Genomic DNA, 17,373 nt, shown 5'->3' on the forward strand with positions numbered 1-17,373 from the left:
TTCTCTGCTGAATTCATGTTTCCACCCCAATAAAAAAAAGAAATCTTGTTTGCTACAAAGAAATTTCACTTCATTAATCTAAACCCCTCTGGCTATACTGTCACAAAATACTGCTTGGAAAAAAGCAAGCTGCTTCAACACTGCTGCCTCAGAGAGCTCGGTTACTCAAACACTGAAGTCAGGAAGACCGAAATGTTCCCTCCTTTCCCGCCACCTCCAGCAGCATGTTGCAAGAGCGAGCAAGAGGGAGAAAAAAAAAGCTCTCACAATGCCCCATCTATGCAGTGTGTCAGTCCCTCAGAAATAACTCCTGTTGTCATCAGCCCCCGACATTTTTGGTATTCGACACAATACACAGAGATAAGTCTGGGGACGTGATTTTGCACAGCGATCCAGAGCCATTCGACGCTGCAGCTCCCCGGCTCTCGCGGCACGGCTCCGGCTTTGCCCAGAGACGTCCGGACCCTGGGACAGCGCTGCCCGGCAGGCGCAGCACCAACCGGCACCGGCGAGGGATGCTGCTTCGTGCCAAACGAAGCTTGTGTGACCAGCCGAGTGCTGGAACCAGCCCGCAAACTGCTCAGGGTTTTCTTTTGTGTTATAGAATAAAAAGAAAAACAAAATCCTGACTTTCCTTCGGGTAGAAGTTGATCTGATTGATAACAAAATGCCCCCTTCGCCATCCCTACCAAAGAAGTTGCTATACAGAAATAACAGCGATTTCTGAAGTCAAGGGCTGTTTAAGAAAAATTGTAGTAAGAGTGGAAATTCGAAAATCTGACTTTGGGAACTCTACAAAAGCAGCCATGGATTAGTGCAGTAAAGGCTGTGTAGTGCTGTTTATTCTGAAGGATTAAAATGAACCCCCAGCTATTAGAATTTCTCATTATGCACTCTTTAGGAGAAATGTTGGGCTGTCATCATGCTGGGGTTTTGTTGTCGTTTCTCCTTCTCGGTAGTTACAGTTACTTCGGACCAAAACAGTGACGGCAGCTATGGAAAAAACCACTCCGGCTTTATCAAATGGCCTGAATGAGGTTTGCTATAATCAGTGAGCGGTGTAATTTGGTACAGAATATTAATTGCAATATTGGCCCCCTTCCAGCTCAGCTCTTTACAGCTCCATTTGAACGCTCTTTGCGCTGATCTAATACTAGTCATAGACGTTGCTGGACCTTTTTTGCCATGAACTGCGTGAGGCAGAAGGGCTGTTCCTTTCAACACGTAGATCATTCAGCGCACGGAACGCTTCTTATTTCAGAGCCCAAATATAACATTTTATCATCTAGCGAATCTGAAATTTGCTTGGATAGAGCTCAACCCTGCACCATAGAAGTCTGCGAGTATTTAACGAAAGCTAAACAAGGCCTGCATTGATATGATTTATGGATTCGTTGTTTATTTGCTAAAGGTTTCTTTACAAGACTTATATCACTATGTTAATTACTTTAAATGTGTCCGTCTGCACTCAAATAATAAAAATATACATATGCACTGTAATGAAATACCACCCCGAACCATGCAGGGCAAGAAAAATCATTCATGCTGCAACTATAGCAACTACGAAAATAGCAAAGCACACTGATTTCTGACATGAACCTGTTCCTAATGTCCAAAAGACACTGTGTGCTGCGAGCTTTATATACCAGCTCCCAAAATATCCGAGTCCTGATAGGATGAGAAAATACTGTCATGTTCTTGCACCAGGCCAATTACAAAGCTGTAGTTCCTGTGCTGGTAAAGATGTTTCCTGTTGATAACGCAAAAGGACAACATAGCACTTAGCTGCTAATGTTATCTGGGACCCTTGTGACCTCTCGGAAACTTTAACAATCGTGGAGTTCACAGCACGTAGAAGCGCTCTGTCTTGTGCTTTTGTTTTAATACATAAGCAAGAAAGAAAATAAACACTCGTTCTGCAGCCATGGGCTGGCTATGGCTCAGGCAGCAGTTCGCGGTGGCCGGAGGCAGAGGAGGGCGCAGCTCTGGCAGCAAAGGGTTCCTACCTCTGGCGTGGGGCAGCGCGTGGCCGAGAAGCCCTTTTCTAAACAAATACAGTGAAAAGGTGGAATTTTACACCGTAATATTTTCTTTTGTCAATTTTAAACATCTTCTTTTCAACTTTATAGACTAGTTTTTTATGTTTGAAGATGAAAAAGCAGATTTCATTTGTTTCTAACACTGGCATTTCTAAACAGACCTCACTTGTATCCTTCCTCCCAAGCTTTTTCTCCAACTTTTACACTGCAGTCTCTTCAAACTCCTCCTGTCTGCGTAGCTTCGTCCCATCTCCTTGGCTAGACTGCAGCAGCCACCGGTACGCAGCCTGGAACGCAGGAGCTTTAAGGAAGAACTTCTTGAAAATATAAAACCGCAGCTGGATTTGGGTATTATATTACCCCTTAACTCTCTGTTTCTAATGCACAGTCGAGATCTTTTACCCGACACCCAACTGGTGTTTGCCAGCCCACTCACAAAGCCCTTATGGCAAAATCTCCTAAATCTCGAACCGACGAGAAACCCAGTACCTCTGCTCCTCCTGGACTTGACGGGATTCTCGAATCCCTCGTTCCCTGCTGGTGCAGGAGCACACTCACACCCAGCAGAGCACGGGCAGGAACCAGCAGCTGCTACAAGCTCTTTAACTAAGGCTTAAAGTGGAAAAACCCAGAGCGAGATTTGCCCTCTCTGACCTGGAGCATAGGCTCGACCCCTGGTTTCCCAACAGCGCGACCCAGAGCCTGCCGGTGAGGAATGGCCCCGCGGAGCCTGCCTGGCGATCCGACAGGTACATCGAGGGCTTGGAACCCAGCGGCTTGGAGAGTCATAACTAACAGATTTGGGGATCCAGCCTCACCTGCCTGATTTCCCTAGATACTCCTCTATACTTCAAAATCCGTGGTGCAGCAACCCTGCTGCTTCAGATGGTCTAGCAAAGTCTCAAATCAGGTATAGGATGCTCCTTTTTAAAGCCTTATAATTGAATATTTGGGCACAATTCTGTGCTAAGGGCGAGTCCTTTCAATGCTGCTTAAAACACCCCACCGCTCTTCACCTATACCTGCCCAACTGGAAGAGCAGAGAGAAATCTAGTCAGCATTTCTCCTTGCTCAGTTGTTATTCCTGCTGGAAAGAGGCAGAACTTCTTGCAATAGTTTCCTTTGAGCAGTGCTTATTCACAGCAAGTCACAGTGGGAGAGGGTGGGAGGCAGAGTTCATTCATTTTTGTAGCATAACATAGAGCAGATTGTGTTTGGATTTCACTAGATATTTGTTGTTTTACGTTTCTTTGCTTTATATTGGAGAAGGGCCTGCAACAAATCTTTGATCCAAGGTACAAATCCACAGCCAAGATTTGAACTAAGCCTACAAAACTTTCTCCAGAACAGGCCGTAGCCCAGCACGCTGACTTTGGGAGCGTCTTGTTCTTCACGTTGCTGATCATTTGATTCAGGCCTGTTTCTGCTTATTTATTTGACCATCAGCCTGCAAATGAACTTGGAGTTCCAGGTTCTAGTCCGTAATTGTTTGAGAATAACCCAGAGGAATTCCACCTACAGCACAACACAGTTGCATCAGTGCGATGCTGCAACGGCCAGGGCAGTCAACAAGACCAGAATGAGCATAAAGAGATGCTGGCAGCTTGAAGGGGGGAGGAAAAGAGGAAGGAGAAAGAGGTCATAAGGTTAAGATGGGCATAATTCCTGATATTAAACTCAAAATTATCCAAATTCTCTGATTCAACCCGTCTGCCAACAACAGAGCGGCAGAGCAGCTGAAGTGGGAAAAGCAGCTTTAATCTTCCCGTGCAATGCCATTGGTTTTGCAAGGCTATTGACGATCTCCAGTTCAGATGGCTGTTTGCACCGAGTTCCTGGGAACTTAGCCCAGAACCCGTCCTAATAAAACAAGAATCCTTCGTTTTCAGGAGAACAAACACAGAACCGAGTTTAGCTACAACTCCTATCTTTAAAAACACATTACGGTTTTCTGTTTAGGAACTGGTGCGCAAGGAACAGAGCCGGCCGCGCTGCTGCCCAGAGCAGCGGTCACGACGTCAAGAGCCGACGGCCAGAGCTGGCCACGACCCGCACACGGACCCTGCGCTGCCAAAGCCAGAGATCAAAGTTCCAGCCCAGTTCACCAGGCCGGGAAGGGAAGAAATACAGAAGGACCCAAAGTCTTTAACTAATGTGCTAATAACAAAGTGAAAAAACTACAAAAGGGAACCTCCTGCATCTGACTACAGCGAGAGCTGTGACTAACTGCGCTTTCATAAACGCTGAGTCAAGACAACGTGCTGCAACTACAAGAGAAACAAGTTTTATCTGTGCGTAGGGAGGGCATGACTTCTATAACACTCCAGATTGCACAAAATTCAGTGGAAAAAAAGGTTTACGATCGTTTGTGATTTCAGTACAACTTCTCCTGTAGCATAAACAACATTGTTGTATAATTAATTACCATAGCAATGAAGATTATTCATATTGTCCCTTAACTTTGCTCTCTCATGCTATTTCTGCAAGGCCATCAACCCTCGTGGTGCCAGGGCTGCTGAAATTACAAACAGCAGTGGGTGTCAACCACAGAGGGGGAAAAAAAGCGCTGAACGAATTGCAACATACTGCCTTTGGCACAAGATAGAGGTGCCAAGGTTTAGCCCATTTCTTGTCACAGATTATAAAGTCAGAAATAAACAGGTGCAATCTCTTAACCCGCGACAAATCCCCTACGGATAAAGTCGTATTGTCTCTCTTCACGCGCAAGAATGTTTTATAGACAAAACCAGCTCAGATTAGAGTCAGGAAGCAAATATAAGCAGTCCAGACAGTGTACAGGCATAAAAGGATGGCAATAAGGAAGGAAGAGGAGAAACACGTAAAAGAAAACCAACAAAAGAATCTCCCCAGCTGGAAGACAGAGGTGGAATGCAGCTTTTCTAATGCACCCGTTTGACGTGACTGGGAGGTAGGGCCTGGCTTCTTTTATTGAGACAAACCCAGTTTTCTCTAGAGGTAATCAAGTGGGCAAAGGGAAAAAAACCAAAAAAAGACACCCTCTCTCATATGTTGTATCAAACGGGAGCTTTCAGACCACCAGCTGAGTCTTAACTTTGTGACCCAGCAATGTCCACCGCCACCAGCGCCCAGCCCGAGGAGCGGCTTCTGGGGCGCTGCAGGGCGGCTCGTCCCTTCCCTCTGCGCGATGCTCTCCGCTCTGCTTCGCGTATTGCCCTCAGCGGCCACGGGAGAGGAACAGAGAAATGAGAACGTCAAGAGAAAACGGTCAAACTAAATTGAGAAGTTATTGAACTCCAAAAATCATGCTGTATAAGGCTAAAAAAAAATAATTTCATTACAGTTCGGGTTTTTTAAATGAACTCAGAGGCACTAAAATCGAGTTACCTTCCAAATCAAAAGGCACGTATTGCACATACTGTTTGTGCGACTCTTTCTGATGATTAAAGGGAAGCAGGCGGCGTGCTCAGAATGCCATCTGCTGGCAGAAGCGGCCAGAGGAACAAAAAAGCAGCAGGTTGTTGCAATCTTTCCTGGTAAGCAAGCCGGCAACCAGCTGGACACCCAGCGCTGCGGGAAGTCAAGGCCCCGTTCGGCTCCCGCCATCGGATCAGCCAGCAATTAAACCACGCGTAACACGGTGCCAGGTTTGCCCGCCTGGGGACAGGGAGAGTGGGATGCTTGCTGCTGCTGAAATACCCCGAGCAAAGACAGGCCAGGACAAACGCTTCAGCCTGCTGAAGAAAAAAAAGAGCCTGCTGCCCAGCTTATTATAAAACCAAGACTGCGGAGAACATTTAAACATTGCCGGCTTACTATTAGGAACAGACGTGCATTTCCAGAGCCACCTAAGAATTGTAGTCTTTTAATGTTCCAGATTCCAGGGAACACAGCTGTGAAACCACGTCGAGCTGAAAACACAGATGAGACACTTCACTGCTTATTTGAATTATGCCAATTGACTTTAAACAGTATTTTATATTAGGCGCTTACCTGTAACATAATGGCAGACCATCAAATTTACATTTTTCCACATTAGGCAGAGAACAGAAGCCACCAAGAAAAGAAAGATTTAGCAGTTGCTCTAAGAACAAAACTTAGCAAAAAACCCCTTACTCCTTGAACAAGAGCTAGTGCTAGAACAACACCCCACCGCTCTGCTTCTGCCTCCGTAAGCACTCGGGGACCCTGCATTCCTCCAGGGAAGGGATGAAGAGGCGGGGGTTTTTTGCTTTCTGAAATAGAGGGTGCTAATGAGCACTAATTTGATGGTGCATGAGCGAATTTTGCAGAGAACAACAGAAATGCAAAGATTTTGTCAGTATTTGGTCAAATCAGGAATATGAATACTTTCAGCCATTATGAAGTCCAGTTCCGCTTATCCAGGCCTCCTACCAGAACAACGGAGGGTGCTGTAAGATTAGAGGCTACAACTTGCCGTAGATCAAACTGCAAAAAGAGCGAGTGAAGTGCAACTAATTCAAAAGAGGACTTCTTGCCCTTCATTACTCCCTGGACAAGCACGGCCGATGCCCCAGCATCAAGAGAGAGTCAAATTGTGACAAAATATGAGAAAACGCTGTTCTGGTCCGCAAGATACACCTTCAACTGGAAAACAAATGAAGCTATTAGGAGTCACATTTTACAGGCAAATAATTAAAGCGAACACTGAAGAACAGAGTCATCAGAAAGTGATTTGTCAACCAGTTACAGTTTTAATATAAAAATGTTTAGTCCAGTCATAAGCTTAATTGTTCAAATGAAAATGAGCAGTGGAACCAAAATCTTGACCAAGATGATTTAATTTGTTTCAACATCAAGCTCGTTGGGTGACAAATACAGTAACCTTTCTCCAGAATATACATGTCCACACCTACCGCTGCTTAACCTGCCATCCGGTTACTGCCCAGACACCTTCGGGTGCCGGTCCTTCCTGAGGCAGATCCTCCTGTAACCTTACAGCAGCTGCACCTCAGGGGAATTCGGTTCATTTTTTGCTAAGGGGATACACTGCATACACAGGTATATCTCTATATATCGTCTACAAGGATTTAGTGGGGACAACGACTGCAGTATCTCCGCCGTCTCGCAGGAGAGTCAAGGACTGTCGACAGAGCGGTGTGGAGAACCTTGCGCACAGCATATCACGTCACCTTTGCGGACATATATATTTAGATTTGGATGGTTTAAGTTTAGCATCTGTCAGGAGTACTAAATTCAAACAAAAACGGTCTAAAAATTGTTTAAAGAAAATACTGATAACCATCAAAATTCTTCTGAAAAATCAAAATAACTATGTACACCCATGCCAATCTTAGCTTCTCAGAAAAAAATGAAACGGCATGTAAAAAAAAATAATACCTTTAAGTATAACATTCTGAACTGTTATCCATTCTGCCAGGAAGTTGTAATAATAGTTGTTTACAAATGGAAAAGACTGAGAAAGAAAGCATTCCCCCTTAGGGCAACTAAAAGTTAAACAATTCTAGTGAGCTATAGCAAAAAAGGGAAATATTTGCCCTAAATTAACACAAAGGCAAGCTGGAAGAAAGATGGCAACTGTATTTTTATCACCCTCTTCATAAACAACAATCAATTTTCAGAACAGGTTGGAGTATATTACTACTATCTGGAAAATTAATAATAAAACCCCCCCATCTTTGTACCAAATTTAATCGCCTCCAAAATCGTTTTGGTCTTTTTTTTTTAATCATTAATCTAAGCTCTTATGCCTATGTATTACAGTTCTGAACTTGTTTTACGAATAGAAATTTAAAAAGGCAAATACTACCCAGTCGGCATAGGGTTTCCGTGCCCTAGGGGTACCTCAAGGCTGAAACTCTCCAGTCTGCGTTTCAGCTGACTTGAACTAGCAATCATCGTGCTTCCACAGAGATGTTCCCATAGACATTTACTTCTGTGATCTCTTCTTCTCAGTTAACTTAGTCTTTAACAAACCCATATTTTTGTTTCCAAACCCTTCGGTTGAAGTTGTTCTGTCAGATAAATTGGTTTGAAAGGACGCAAAAAGAGCAAATGGTATTTTTGGACTTCAGATAGCTTTAACTCATATTCTGTAAATTTTTATAAGTTAACAGAGCTTTGAATGAATTAAGGCACCCAGATGCCCAGAAAAAAAATAAATACCTTGGGCTAAATACAACTAAGTGTTCAGCACTCATTTAATTGCACAATCGTCTCCCTAATTTGTAGCATAACACTGCCAATGTCTTTAGAGATCCTAAACCACAAATACTAGAAACTTTGCGAACGTAAGGGACAAGGCATTGACAAGACATTCTCAAGGTTCATTCTGTATTCCTGGCTCCTCAAGGTAACTGCTACTCCTAATGTAATTAGCGTTTAGCAGCAAGATCAGCACGTTCTAAGAATGAAATAAATATTCACACAATCAATACTAATGGTTCAAATGCTCAAACACATTATTGAAAACAGTAATTTTCTCCTGCCAATCCAAGATTGCAGAAACAAGACCCTTGGCAACAACATTCACAGCTCTCAGTACCACAGAAGCTTCTGCAAACAAATTCTAGGCCTGAAGTTTTGTCGTCTGTGGTGCTTGTGAGGTGTTTTACTGTGTTCGGAGCTGGTAGTCTGTAAAGGCGAAAAAACCCCAAAAAACAGATTCAGTAAATTGTCTCGCTAAAAGTAGTAAAGCAGATCAGCAAATTCGGGTGAAGTGATATAAAATAAAACCAGATCTTTGCTTAGAATGGTCATGATAATGAGCTCTAAAGTGATTAAGATAACTGCAGGCGGTCATGCTTCCATGCCAGAGCGTCAGATCAGAAAAACAATAAAAAGAAAACAGGAAAACCCCCAGCACTTTTACTTGCTAACAATCTAGTGTCTTTCAGTAGACAGTGTCTTACACATCTTAAAGCTGGCAGAATGATACGTGTGAGCAATTTCTTTTCAAATTTACATTCCAAAAATCTCACCGAATCCCAGCTTAATTACAAAATACTTGAACGGCATTACTGAACTATCCCATTGGGTCTTTCATTAAGACACCAAAAAAGGTGACTGGAAAAAGCAGCATACTTTAATCTTAAACATGTATCTAAACCGTATAGTTTAATACTCAAGAATATGAGCAACTGGTTTTGTGTATAGGTGTATGCTGGAGAAAAAATACGCAAGTTGGAGAAGTCTACAGTCTATTGCCTCCCATTTACCTCCGTTCTGCGTAATATAACGAACCCACGGGAGAGCCTGATAGCCACTCTTCTCAATTATCTTTAAGTAGCGAACCTGGAAAGAAAGATATGTGAAGAAATAAACTCTCCCACGTCAGCCGAGCAGCATTCAGCAAAAAAGAAAAAAAAATTCTTTTAGTCAAAAATATGTTTTATGGATAACACTGAACAGGAATCATCAAGAAAATGAGAAAAACTTGTGTGTTAAGAGCCTAGCAGGTTAACTTGCCAGTATTTCTATTTTCAACTACTAACCTGGATCCCTGAAGTGGTGAAATATGGAATCTCAAACTTTACACTAATGGGAGGCTTTCCTTCCTTGTCTTCAGCTTCAACACTTGGTAGTCCAAAGTGAGCTCTCATCAGGTATTCTTTTCCACCCTACCCGAAAGGGACAGATTTTTTTTCTCTTGAAACAAAAAATAAAAAAAAAACTTGCAACGATACGAGGGGTTTTCTTAATGCCAAATTGCTGAACTCCACTATTCATTTCAACTCTTCTCTAGGGCTTAAAAGTGAGCACTTGTTTTTATTTTAAGAACACTTTTTTTAGTGTTAGGACCAGCCTGAGGCATAATTAATTTTCTTCCAGCCTCATACTCAAAAGACTGACCATTCTGTTTAAATGGTGACAGACAGCTGTACTACCACACCATTAACATTTGAAAGAGCTCATGCTCATGGAACCACCCAAGAAGCACAGTCTGACAAACTGAAACAGCTGCTGCTAAATCTAGGCCAAGGGATTACACCATTCACAGACATCGCTCAAAAATCTGCTCTCTAACCTAGTTCTGAAAAATTAACCCAGTTAAAACAAACAAAAAAAATACATAAACAACGGTATCTCAAACATCTATTAGCAAGTTCCAAGCCTTCACCCAAGGGAAAAGAGGAAGAGGCCAGTACTGCTTGTCTGATACTATTAGAATTTGCTTTAGACAGAGTCTAAACATTCATAAAATATTAACGTTAAGTAATTATTACACTATTAGGCAATAAGACTAAAAGTAACACTTACTGGAAAAGATTTAATGGACCAGACAATTTCACTGTTCTCTGGAACCCATTTGACACTTCCAACAGTGGTTTTAAACTTAGGTGAGTCCGCATCGTTTGGAACCGGAATGTGAATCTCCACGTTGTTGGCAGTTGATCTACGCTTAAATTGACTTTTTGCCTAAAGAAGAAAAAAAAAAAAAAAAATCAGAAAAGCAGGCCTCTAAATATTTCCATTGTGCAAGTGAGTTCAGAGAGCTGCGAGACACACAACTCCCCTCCGCCCCAACCTACATACTGAGAAACAGAACTGTAACGGAGATTGTAACATAAAAATGAAGTTTGCAAAAAGATGCAAGTCCCAGAGAAATACTAAATACTTGTACAAAAATGCACATGCTGCTGGTCAAGCTTTGACAACAAATGAAAGAGAAGACTAAAATTAGCCATAATTATTTTAGAACTTCTGACCTTGATCATGTACTCGATGCGGCTGTGGGAATGTTTCTCAATCACAGACTCAATCCAGATCAGTGGTTTTACCTACGGGGGAAAAACGCTTAACAGCTGTCAGTTTTACTTTGACACGGTCATGAAAACGTTGCTTCACCTAAAGCTACACTCAACACGTGAACCCCACAGAAAACAGAAAGTCTGCGGTGTTTGAAATGACAAACAAGTTGTGTTTTTATTTAAAAAAAATAAATATACAAATGAGCAAGCACTGATATACCAACGACCAAGGGTTACAAGAATTATAGGCTCAAAAAGGTGTGTCTCAGAGTAATCCCTAAAACCAAACTCTTGCATTCCAAAATATTTGATCATTTAACACGCTAGGGACTGAGCTATGACAAGCCCTAAAAATAACTCTCATTCAAACTACTGCCCTTAAAATAAAAAGTTAATACTGAACTTTTCATTTGTTGTCTCCTGTTGCATATTATAGACCTTCTCTATACTGAATTTTTCCTTTTCTGAAGGGAAAGCTACCCTTATCACTGTGGCTAGCATACTCTAATAAAATTAAATGACTTAAATACCATTGTTGTCAAGCACAATGAATTGCTAAGCTGATATTTCATCACGTAGTTACTTAAAAAAAAAGTCATTACAGGAACGGTATTTCAGAAACAGTTTCAACAGTAGTTGAAAATATAGAGACTTATTGCCAAGTTACTTCTAAACTCATTCTTACTTCCTCCAAAAAGAGTGAGCACAAAGCTTTGCTATTAACAGTTGACTTGAAAACTACTACGCTGCCCATACTTTAAGCAAAAAAAAATTAAGGCAAAGCCTTAAGCTCTTGTAATTAAGCCTTAATTACAAGAGAAAGCCTTGTAGCAACTCCGCCTCCAATCTAAAATGTTACCATATTAAAAAAAAATGCAAACATCCAGACTTACGTGGGTATTAAGACGATAAGACATGAGTTCAAACTCTCCATCAGGCGGAATGAAAGAAATTGTCCTGTCGTTTTCAAAGCGAGAGAGACGAACACACTGGTGAAACTTTACATCTTCCAGTTCTACCGATTTACTCTTGCCGCCTAGCAGAAAATACACATTTCAAGGTGCTACACAAATCATGTCCAAAGTCTCATTGCAGCCAGTTACGCAGCAAAGTAGTTGTCTGCTGACATTTTAGCCCATACTTTCTTTAGCTTGCTGTAGGTTTTTAGGACTACGGAAGTCCCAGTGAAAAAAAAGAGATGAGGAAGCCTAGACGGTTACCATGTATTCCATCTTTGCTCGGTATCGTCACACAAGACCTAATGTGGTTTTCTACCCTGATAAAGGGAGTATTTCTTTCATCTCAGAACAAATCCTTTCAGCTGAACCTCAAGCATCCCAAACCCGAAGACTTCAGATAACATCTTTCATGATTACCGAGATATCACCAAAATACTCACGGCCTGTGTTATCAAAGAGAACTTTGTCGTTTAAACCAAGGCGCAGCTCTGGCATTCCTGAGAGAAAGACTCGCATTTTAATGGATCCAACTATCTCACTCCGTAATACATTTCCATTGGCACTGACCTAAACAAAGAAGAAAAGGGAGGTAAGATTGGGCTGATGTGATACGTCATGACATCAGACAATACTCCCACCCCACCCCCATGTCCCAAGTTTTCTCTGATGTCTTTCTCCTGAGAAATGAATCCAGTAGAGTAGAATTAGGTCAGGGAGGTGATGGGCACAGACGGAGGAGGAAAGGAATCATAATCACTTAGGTTGGAAGAGACCTTTAAGCTCATCAAGTCCAACCATAAACCTAACACTGCCAAGGCCACCACTAAACCATGTCCCCAAGCACCACATCTCCCCGGCTTTTAAATACCTGCAGGGATGGGGACTCAACCACTTCCCTGGGCAGCCTGGGCCAGGGCCTGACAGCCCCTTCAGGGAAGAACGTATCAGAAATTAGCAATACATCCACATAAAGCATTATGTGTCTCCTGGATGTCCTCAGGGGTACTCCGTCTTAATGACTGACATTGTTCTGAGCATCACAGTACACTAGCCACAGCTGGTTCGACTTTTTGTTGTACCCTTGCAGATTTTCAGACAATAAGTTCTTTTCAACACTTCCTATTACAATTCTCATTACAAATTAAAGGTACCCACCAAAAGGTTAACAGACTCTATAACATCCAGGAACACTTCATTTTTCCTGTATTTTATCCCTTCTGATCTCCATGAAACAGCATTCGTAACAGTGGCAGGTGGACGTGGAGCTCCAGTTTCAAGTTTGTGACCTTCCTGAGTGATGTACCTTTACAGCCACATAATTGGCATGAAAAAATGAATATTAATTTTTTTGATAACTAGACCAAGCCAAAACATTTGCTTTAGCATGGAAGAATGCTCAAAACTTTCCAAGGAGTTTGCCATTGTAAGTGATGCAGAATGATACTTACTCTTGTAAAATTTTACTATCAGTGGTTTGTGGATAACCAAAATCCATAAGCTCGTCTAACAACTCATAAATAATAACAAAATTATCCCTAATGCTCTCTTCTTCCAACTCCTTGAAATATTCAGAAAAAACCTGAAACAAAATGACAGGAGGGAGGGGAAGAAGGAGGACATGAACTGAGGAAGTACAGCACATTCAGAATGTATTCTTGCATCTAAAGTAATCGTTTTTAAAAAGTCCCAAACCAAACCCCGTAATTCACAAACAGCATTCTGTTCAGAAGATTACCCTCAGGAAACCCACCTCAATTAAAAGAGAGCTAGAGAATCCTAGAAGCGACTCTAATATTATGAAAAATATTTATTCTGGAGGAAATATTTTTCATGCCAGGTGCAGATGAACCAAACATAGAATCTCTATGATATGCCACTACTCATGCATCAAGTTCACAAAATTCTCCTTTGTGCTCTCAGGTCTTGTGCAACTACTTACAGCATTGTGTCACATCCTTTGCCTACTCAGCTACAAAAATATCAATTCCATTATTAGTGGTTAGGAAGATAGCTCTACAAAATAATCAAATATAAAGTAAAAACGCTATTACCATAGAGTTCTTCAAAAACGGGAAAGCTCTATGCACTTCTATTTAGATCGAACTGAAAAGATGACAGAGGTTACTTTTGAAATTTCATACTCACCTGAACTACTTTATATAAAAACGAAAACACCAGTGATACACAAGCATTTTTCTTCGAAGTTGCAACAACTGAAAAAGGATGTTCAGGAACATGCATTCAAAGTCACCACTCAAAAAATGTTTACTAAGTGCATTTTTACAAGCCTTTAGGCAATTAGAGGAGGCCAAAAACCCCTAAGAGTTAATTAAGAGTACCTCTGGTCTAACGAGACATGAAGATAAACATTCAGGAAATAATTTATTAGAGTAAAACTAACAGAAACACTTTTCTGCACCCTCTGCTGCTGGTGCACATTACGCTATGTAAAGCGTGAAACGAATTCTTTTAACAGAGCCTCCTTATGTCACCTCGCTCATCCTCCAGCTTTGCATTTAGACACAAACAATGACTATAATATAGCAGCACTTGGCATATCAGCATACGCGAGCTATCTGCAGTGTAAAGGATACGATACAGGTTGTTATGTTTGATCCACATAAAACGAACTCCTCCATGTGCTAGAATAGGAGAAAGTGTCCCCTCTTCTTCCTTTTCCATAAGGATTGGCATAAAATGCTCCACCTCTGACATGTCCACATCTCCACGGTAATTCCGACAGATAAGAACCTATAAGAGAGGAACAAAATCCTTATATTCTTTCTCTTTCATGAGATGATGTTACCATGCAAGACCAACGCACAAGATATTTGGAAGTTACTCTTTAAGTAACTTTAAAAAAGTCACTCCAGCCTCTATGCACACTATAAATGCAAATCACAATGCCAAAATACTTTGCTGATTAGAATGCAAATCCTAACCTTTCATTGTAAAATCATGTATTAATATTTTCCAGAGTTATTCTCCACCTATTGCTGCACACGCCCTAATAATGCTTTTAAGAGGGAAAACATTAAAATCCTCTGAGACAAACTGCCTCCAATTACGGCAGAGACTAATTACCCCAGGCGGAGGCCCAAGGGCCCTGCTGGCACGGCTGCCACCAGCAGCCGCCTCCCTCAGCATCTGGAACTGCGGAGAGGAGGCACAGGCCACGGCTCCCCTCTCACAGCTGGGACCCGCAGTGCCGGGTGAAACCGGGGCTGGCAGCAGGGAAGGGCCGGGAAGGAGAGAGCGGCTCCCGGAGCCCCCGACGAGGCCGTGGGACCCGCGCCATCCCGGGGCCCCTCACAGACCCGAGCGTCCCCGACCCCCTCAGCAGCCCGGGCCGAGGGAGGCCCCTCCGCTTCGGCCCCGCAGAGCCCCCCGCGGCCCCGGCCTCACCTTTCCCTTCAGGTCCAGCACGTAGACGGCGCTGGCCGACATCGCCCCGCCGCCGCCGCCTCCCGCCCGGGCCGCCGTCTCGCCCGGTCGCAGACACACCGACTTCCGCTTCCTGCACCGGCACTTCCGGCAGGAAGTGACGAAACGAGCCCCGGCTGCTGCGGGGAGGGAATACGCGCAGGGCTCCGCCGCGGCAGCGGAAGAACACTGTGACTGAGCGAGTGCTAAATAGTGCCGGTGTGGGATGCCCCGGGGTCTTTTTTCCCGCTGGGAAATGGTCCCACGCCGCCCAAACAGCACCGGGAGCGGGGCTGGGCGCTAACGGCGCCGGGCCGAGGGGCCGCAGCCCCCAGGGGAGGGCTGGGCAGGCGGAGCGGGGAGCAGCAGGCCGAGGCTGAGCACCCAGGGCCCAACCAGCGACAGCAGGGGGGCGATATTCGGGTTTAAGAACAATATTCGGGCTTCAGAGGCGTGTTAGGATTTTAAACATCCAGATACACGTCATCTCTCCACGGGAGTAAGAACTGTAAAGGCAGGCAAGGCACTTGAAAAACTCCACGCACAACTTTCATCGGAGCACTGCCCCCCATGTCACAGGCAAGGCAGCACCAAAAAAAGGGTGAAAGCAGCATTTTAATAAGTTACATCAAAGTTACAAGTTACAGCAGAGCCCCCACCTCTGAAAGAACCCTAGACAGAAAGAAATTATACAGTTCCTATAACCTACAAGAGAAGCTCAGGCTATGTGAGACTGTCAGACTCCTCACTTCCAAAAGGCAGAACTGTTAGTATCCAACAAAGGAACGTTTTCCAGCAATCGATCTGGGCCTTCATCCCGCTTTAAGCATTTAAAAAAACTAGCCCTCTGCACCTACATAAATCAGAGCTCATCAGCCAAGAAGAGACTTTGCTGAATATTTGGTTTTAAAAAACAAAACAATGAAATAAGACAGTACAAAGTCATAAACACTCAGATTATATATTAAACATTCAATATGGAGAATGCACAGATTTACATGGCAACCCCGTTCAATACAAAAAAAACACAACTCCTGATCCAAAGCCTTGACAAGCAGTCCGTTCACTTCGTCCAGCTGACTTTAGGAATGTCGTAATGCTCGGTCAGAGTATCCAAGTGCCTGTTGAAATCCTAGGGGAGAGAAGGGGAAAGAAAACCTTTAACGTTTGGTGCTGACATCGCCACCACTGAACCACACGACCCTCTGCCTCCCCGCTTCTGTGTTTCACAAGGGTGAAACAGTTCCTCCAGCCCAACAAGCCTGCGTGCTGATAAATACACACCGGCCTCAGGAAATCGGGATAATTTAGCCTACCTCCACTCTCTGCTTATGGGTTTTCGACGCTTTCTTCAGGATCCTCTCCATTTGCTGGGGGAAGACACCAGAGAGGCCGGTTACTTCCAGCACCCGTAGCCCCTCAGGGGCCGCATCTGAGGGGTCGACTGGGGTTTTTAAATCCCCCCCCGGGCCCCCAGAGGGGGTCTGGCCCGGGCAGGGCAGCCCTACCCGCTTCTCCTGCATCTTCTCGTAGGCCACCTGCGCCGGGGTCCGCTTGTCCAGGCCGCGCTTCTTCTCCTCCTCCTGCTTCTTGCTGCTCACGATCTGCTCCAGGATCTGCGCCTTGTCCTTCGCCTTTTTCTTCTTCCTGCGGGCAGAGGGCGGTCAGCGCCCCGGCCCGGCTGCCCTCCCCGGCCCCCCCAGCCCGCCTCCCCCGCCTCACCGCTTGCCGGCCCCCAGGGCCGCCCCGCTGCCCTTCAGCCGCAGCGGCCCGCGCTGCACCGCCTCGTAGTCCGCCATACCCCTGCCGCCGCCGCGCCCGCGCGCACCGCGGCGCCCCCTGGCGGCGGCGGGCGGCTGGCGGCGGGCTCCCGCAGCGCGCGGCGCCGTTGCCGCGGCAACGGTGCGTCCTCTCCCCCCCGTGAGGGAAAACCGCGGCGAGCCCAAGCCGCCCTCGGAGCGAAGTCCGGAGAGCCGGGCTGCGCCAGAAAGAACCAGCCCCAGCCCTCCCCACACGGCGTGTTCCGTGCCGAACGGAACAATTCTGAATAATTTTTGCTTATTTGAAGGCGCCGACGGGTGAGGCTGGCGTTCCTTCGCTGAGGGGAATAGATTTTCCACCGGACAGAGGGGCCCACCCAGCCGGATGGTAGGAATGACCAAGAAATGAACATTTTACAGCCTGCCTGTGATCAGTAAATAAGGCATATGCTGCAGTTGTGCAGTCAGTTCCTTCTCCTAC

At 44.5% G+C, this 17,373-nt stretch overlaps 2 protein-coding genes across 2 annotated transcripts; both read right to left on the bottom strand.

Moving 5' to 3' along the window:
* Nucleotides 1-5,867: 5,867 nt before the first annotated feature.
* AP1M1 (adaptor related protein complex 1 subunit mu 1) lies at nucleotides 5,868-15,237 on the bottom strand. The gene is made up of 12 exons (XM_009471893.2): nucleotides 15,115-15,237; nucleotides 14,304-14,460; nucleotides 13,855-13,922; nucleotides 13,158-13,288; nucleotides 12,865-13,012; nucleotides 12,150-12,276; nucleotides 11,644-11,786; nucleotides 10,709-10,780; nucleotides 10,260-10,418; nucleotides 9,494-9,619; nucleotides 9,218-9,293; nucleotides 5,868-8,633 (listed from the first exon to the last, which is right to left on the bottom strand). Exons 1-12 carry the CDS (start codon nucleotides 15,154-15,156, stop codon nucleotides 8,611-8,613), a joined length of 1,272 nt encoding a protein of 423 aa, XP_009470168.2. The 5' UTR covers nucleotides 15,157-15,237; the 3' UTR covers nucleotides 5,868-8,610.
* A 492-nt stretch (nucleotides 15,238-15,729) lies between these two features.
* Nucleotides 15,730-16,982, bottom strand: FAM32A (family with sequence similarity 32 member A). Its single transcript, XM_087769690.1, has 4 exons — nucleotides 16,855-16,982; nucleotides 16,641-16,779; nucleotides 16,449-16,502; nucleotides 15,730-16,264 (listed from the first exon to the last, which is right to left on the bottom strand). The coding sequence occupies exons 1-4, from the start codon at nucleotides 16,929-16,931 to the stop codon at nucleotides 16,196-16,198; spliced, it is 339 nt and encodes a 112-aa protein (XP_087625816.1). The 5' UTR covers nucleotides 16,932-16,982; the 3' UTR covers nucleotides 15,730-16,195.
* Between the last annotated feature and the right edge of the window lie 391 nt (nucleotides 16,983-17,373).

Source organism: Nipponia nippon, unplaced genomic scaffold, assembly GCF_047370975.1.
Source record: "Nipponia nippon isolate SJK-2023a ecotype South Korea unplaced genomic scaffold, ASM4737097v1 scaffold_31, whole genome shotgun sequence".
NCBI lineage: Eukaryota > Metazoa > Chordata > Aves > Pelecaniformes > Threskiornithidae > Nipponia > Nipponia nippon.

Bases quoted from the DNA above. Each gene is read 5' to 3' on its own strand.
- AP1M1 (XM_009471893.2), bottom strand. From the start codon at position 15,156: ATGTCGGCCAGCGCCGTCTACGTGCTGGACCTGAAGGGAAAG. The intron at 14,461-15,114 runs GTGAGGCCGGGG...CCTCTCTTATAG, and splicing joins TGCTGGACCTGAAGGGAAAG to GTTCTTATCTGTCGGAATTA. The intron at 13,289-13,854 runs GTGAGTATGAAA...ATTTTGTTTCAG, and splicing joins TTTTATATAAAGTAGTTCAG to GTTTTTTCTGAATATTTCAA.
- FAM32A (XM_087769690.1), bottom strand. From the start codon at position 16,931: ATGGCGGACTACGAGGCGGTGCAGCGCGGGCCGCTGCGGCTGAAGGGC. The intron at 16,780-16,854 runs GTGAGGCGGGGG...CTCTGCCCGCAG, and splicing joins GCCCTGGGGGCCGGCAAGCG to GAAGAAGAAAAAGGCGAAGG. The intron at 16,265-16,448 runs GTAGGCTAAATT...TCTCTCCCCTAG, and splicing joins CCCATAAGCAGAGAGTGGAG to GATTTCAACAGGCACTTGGA.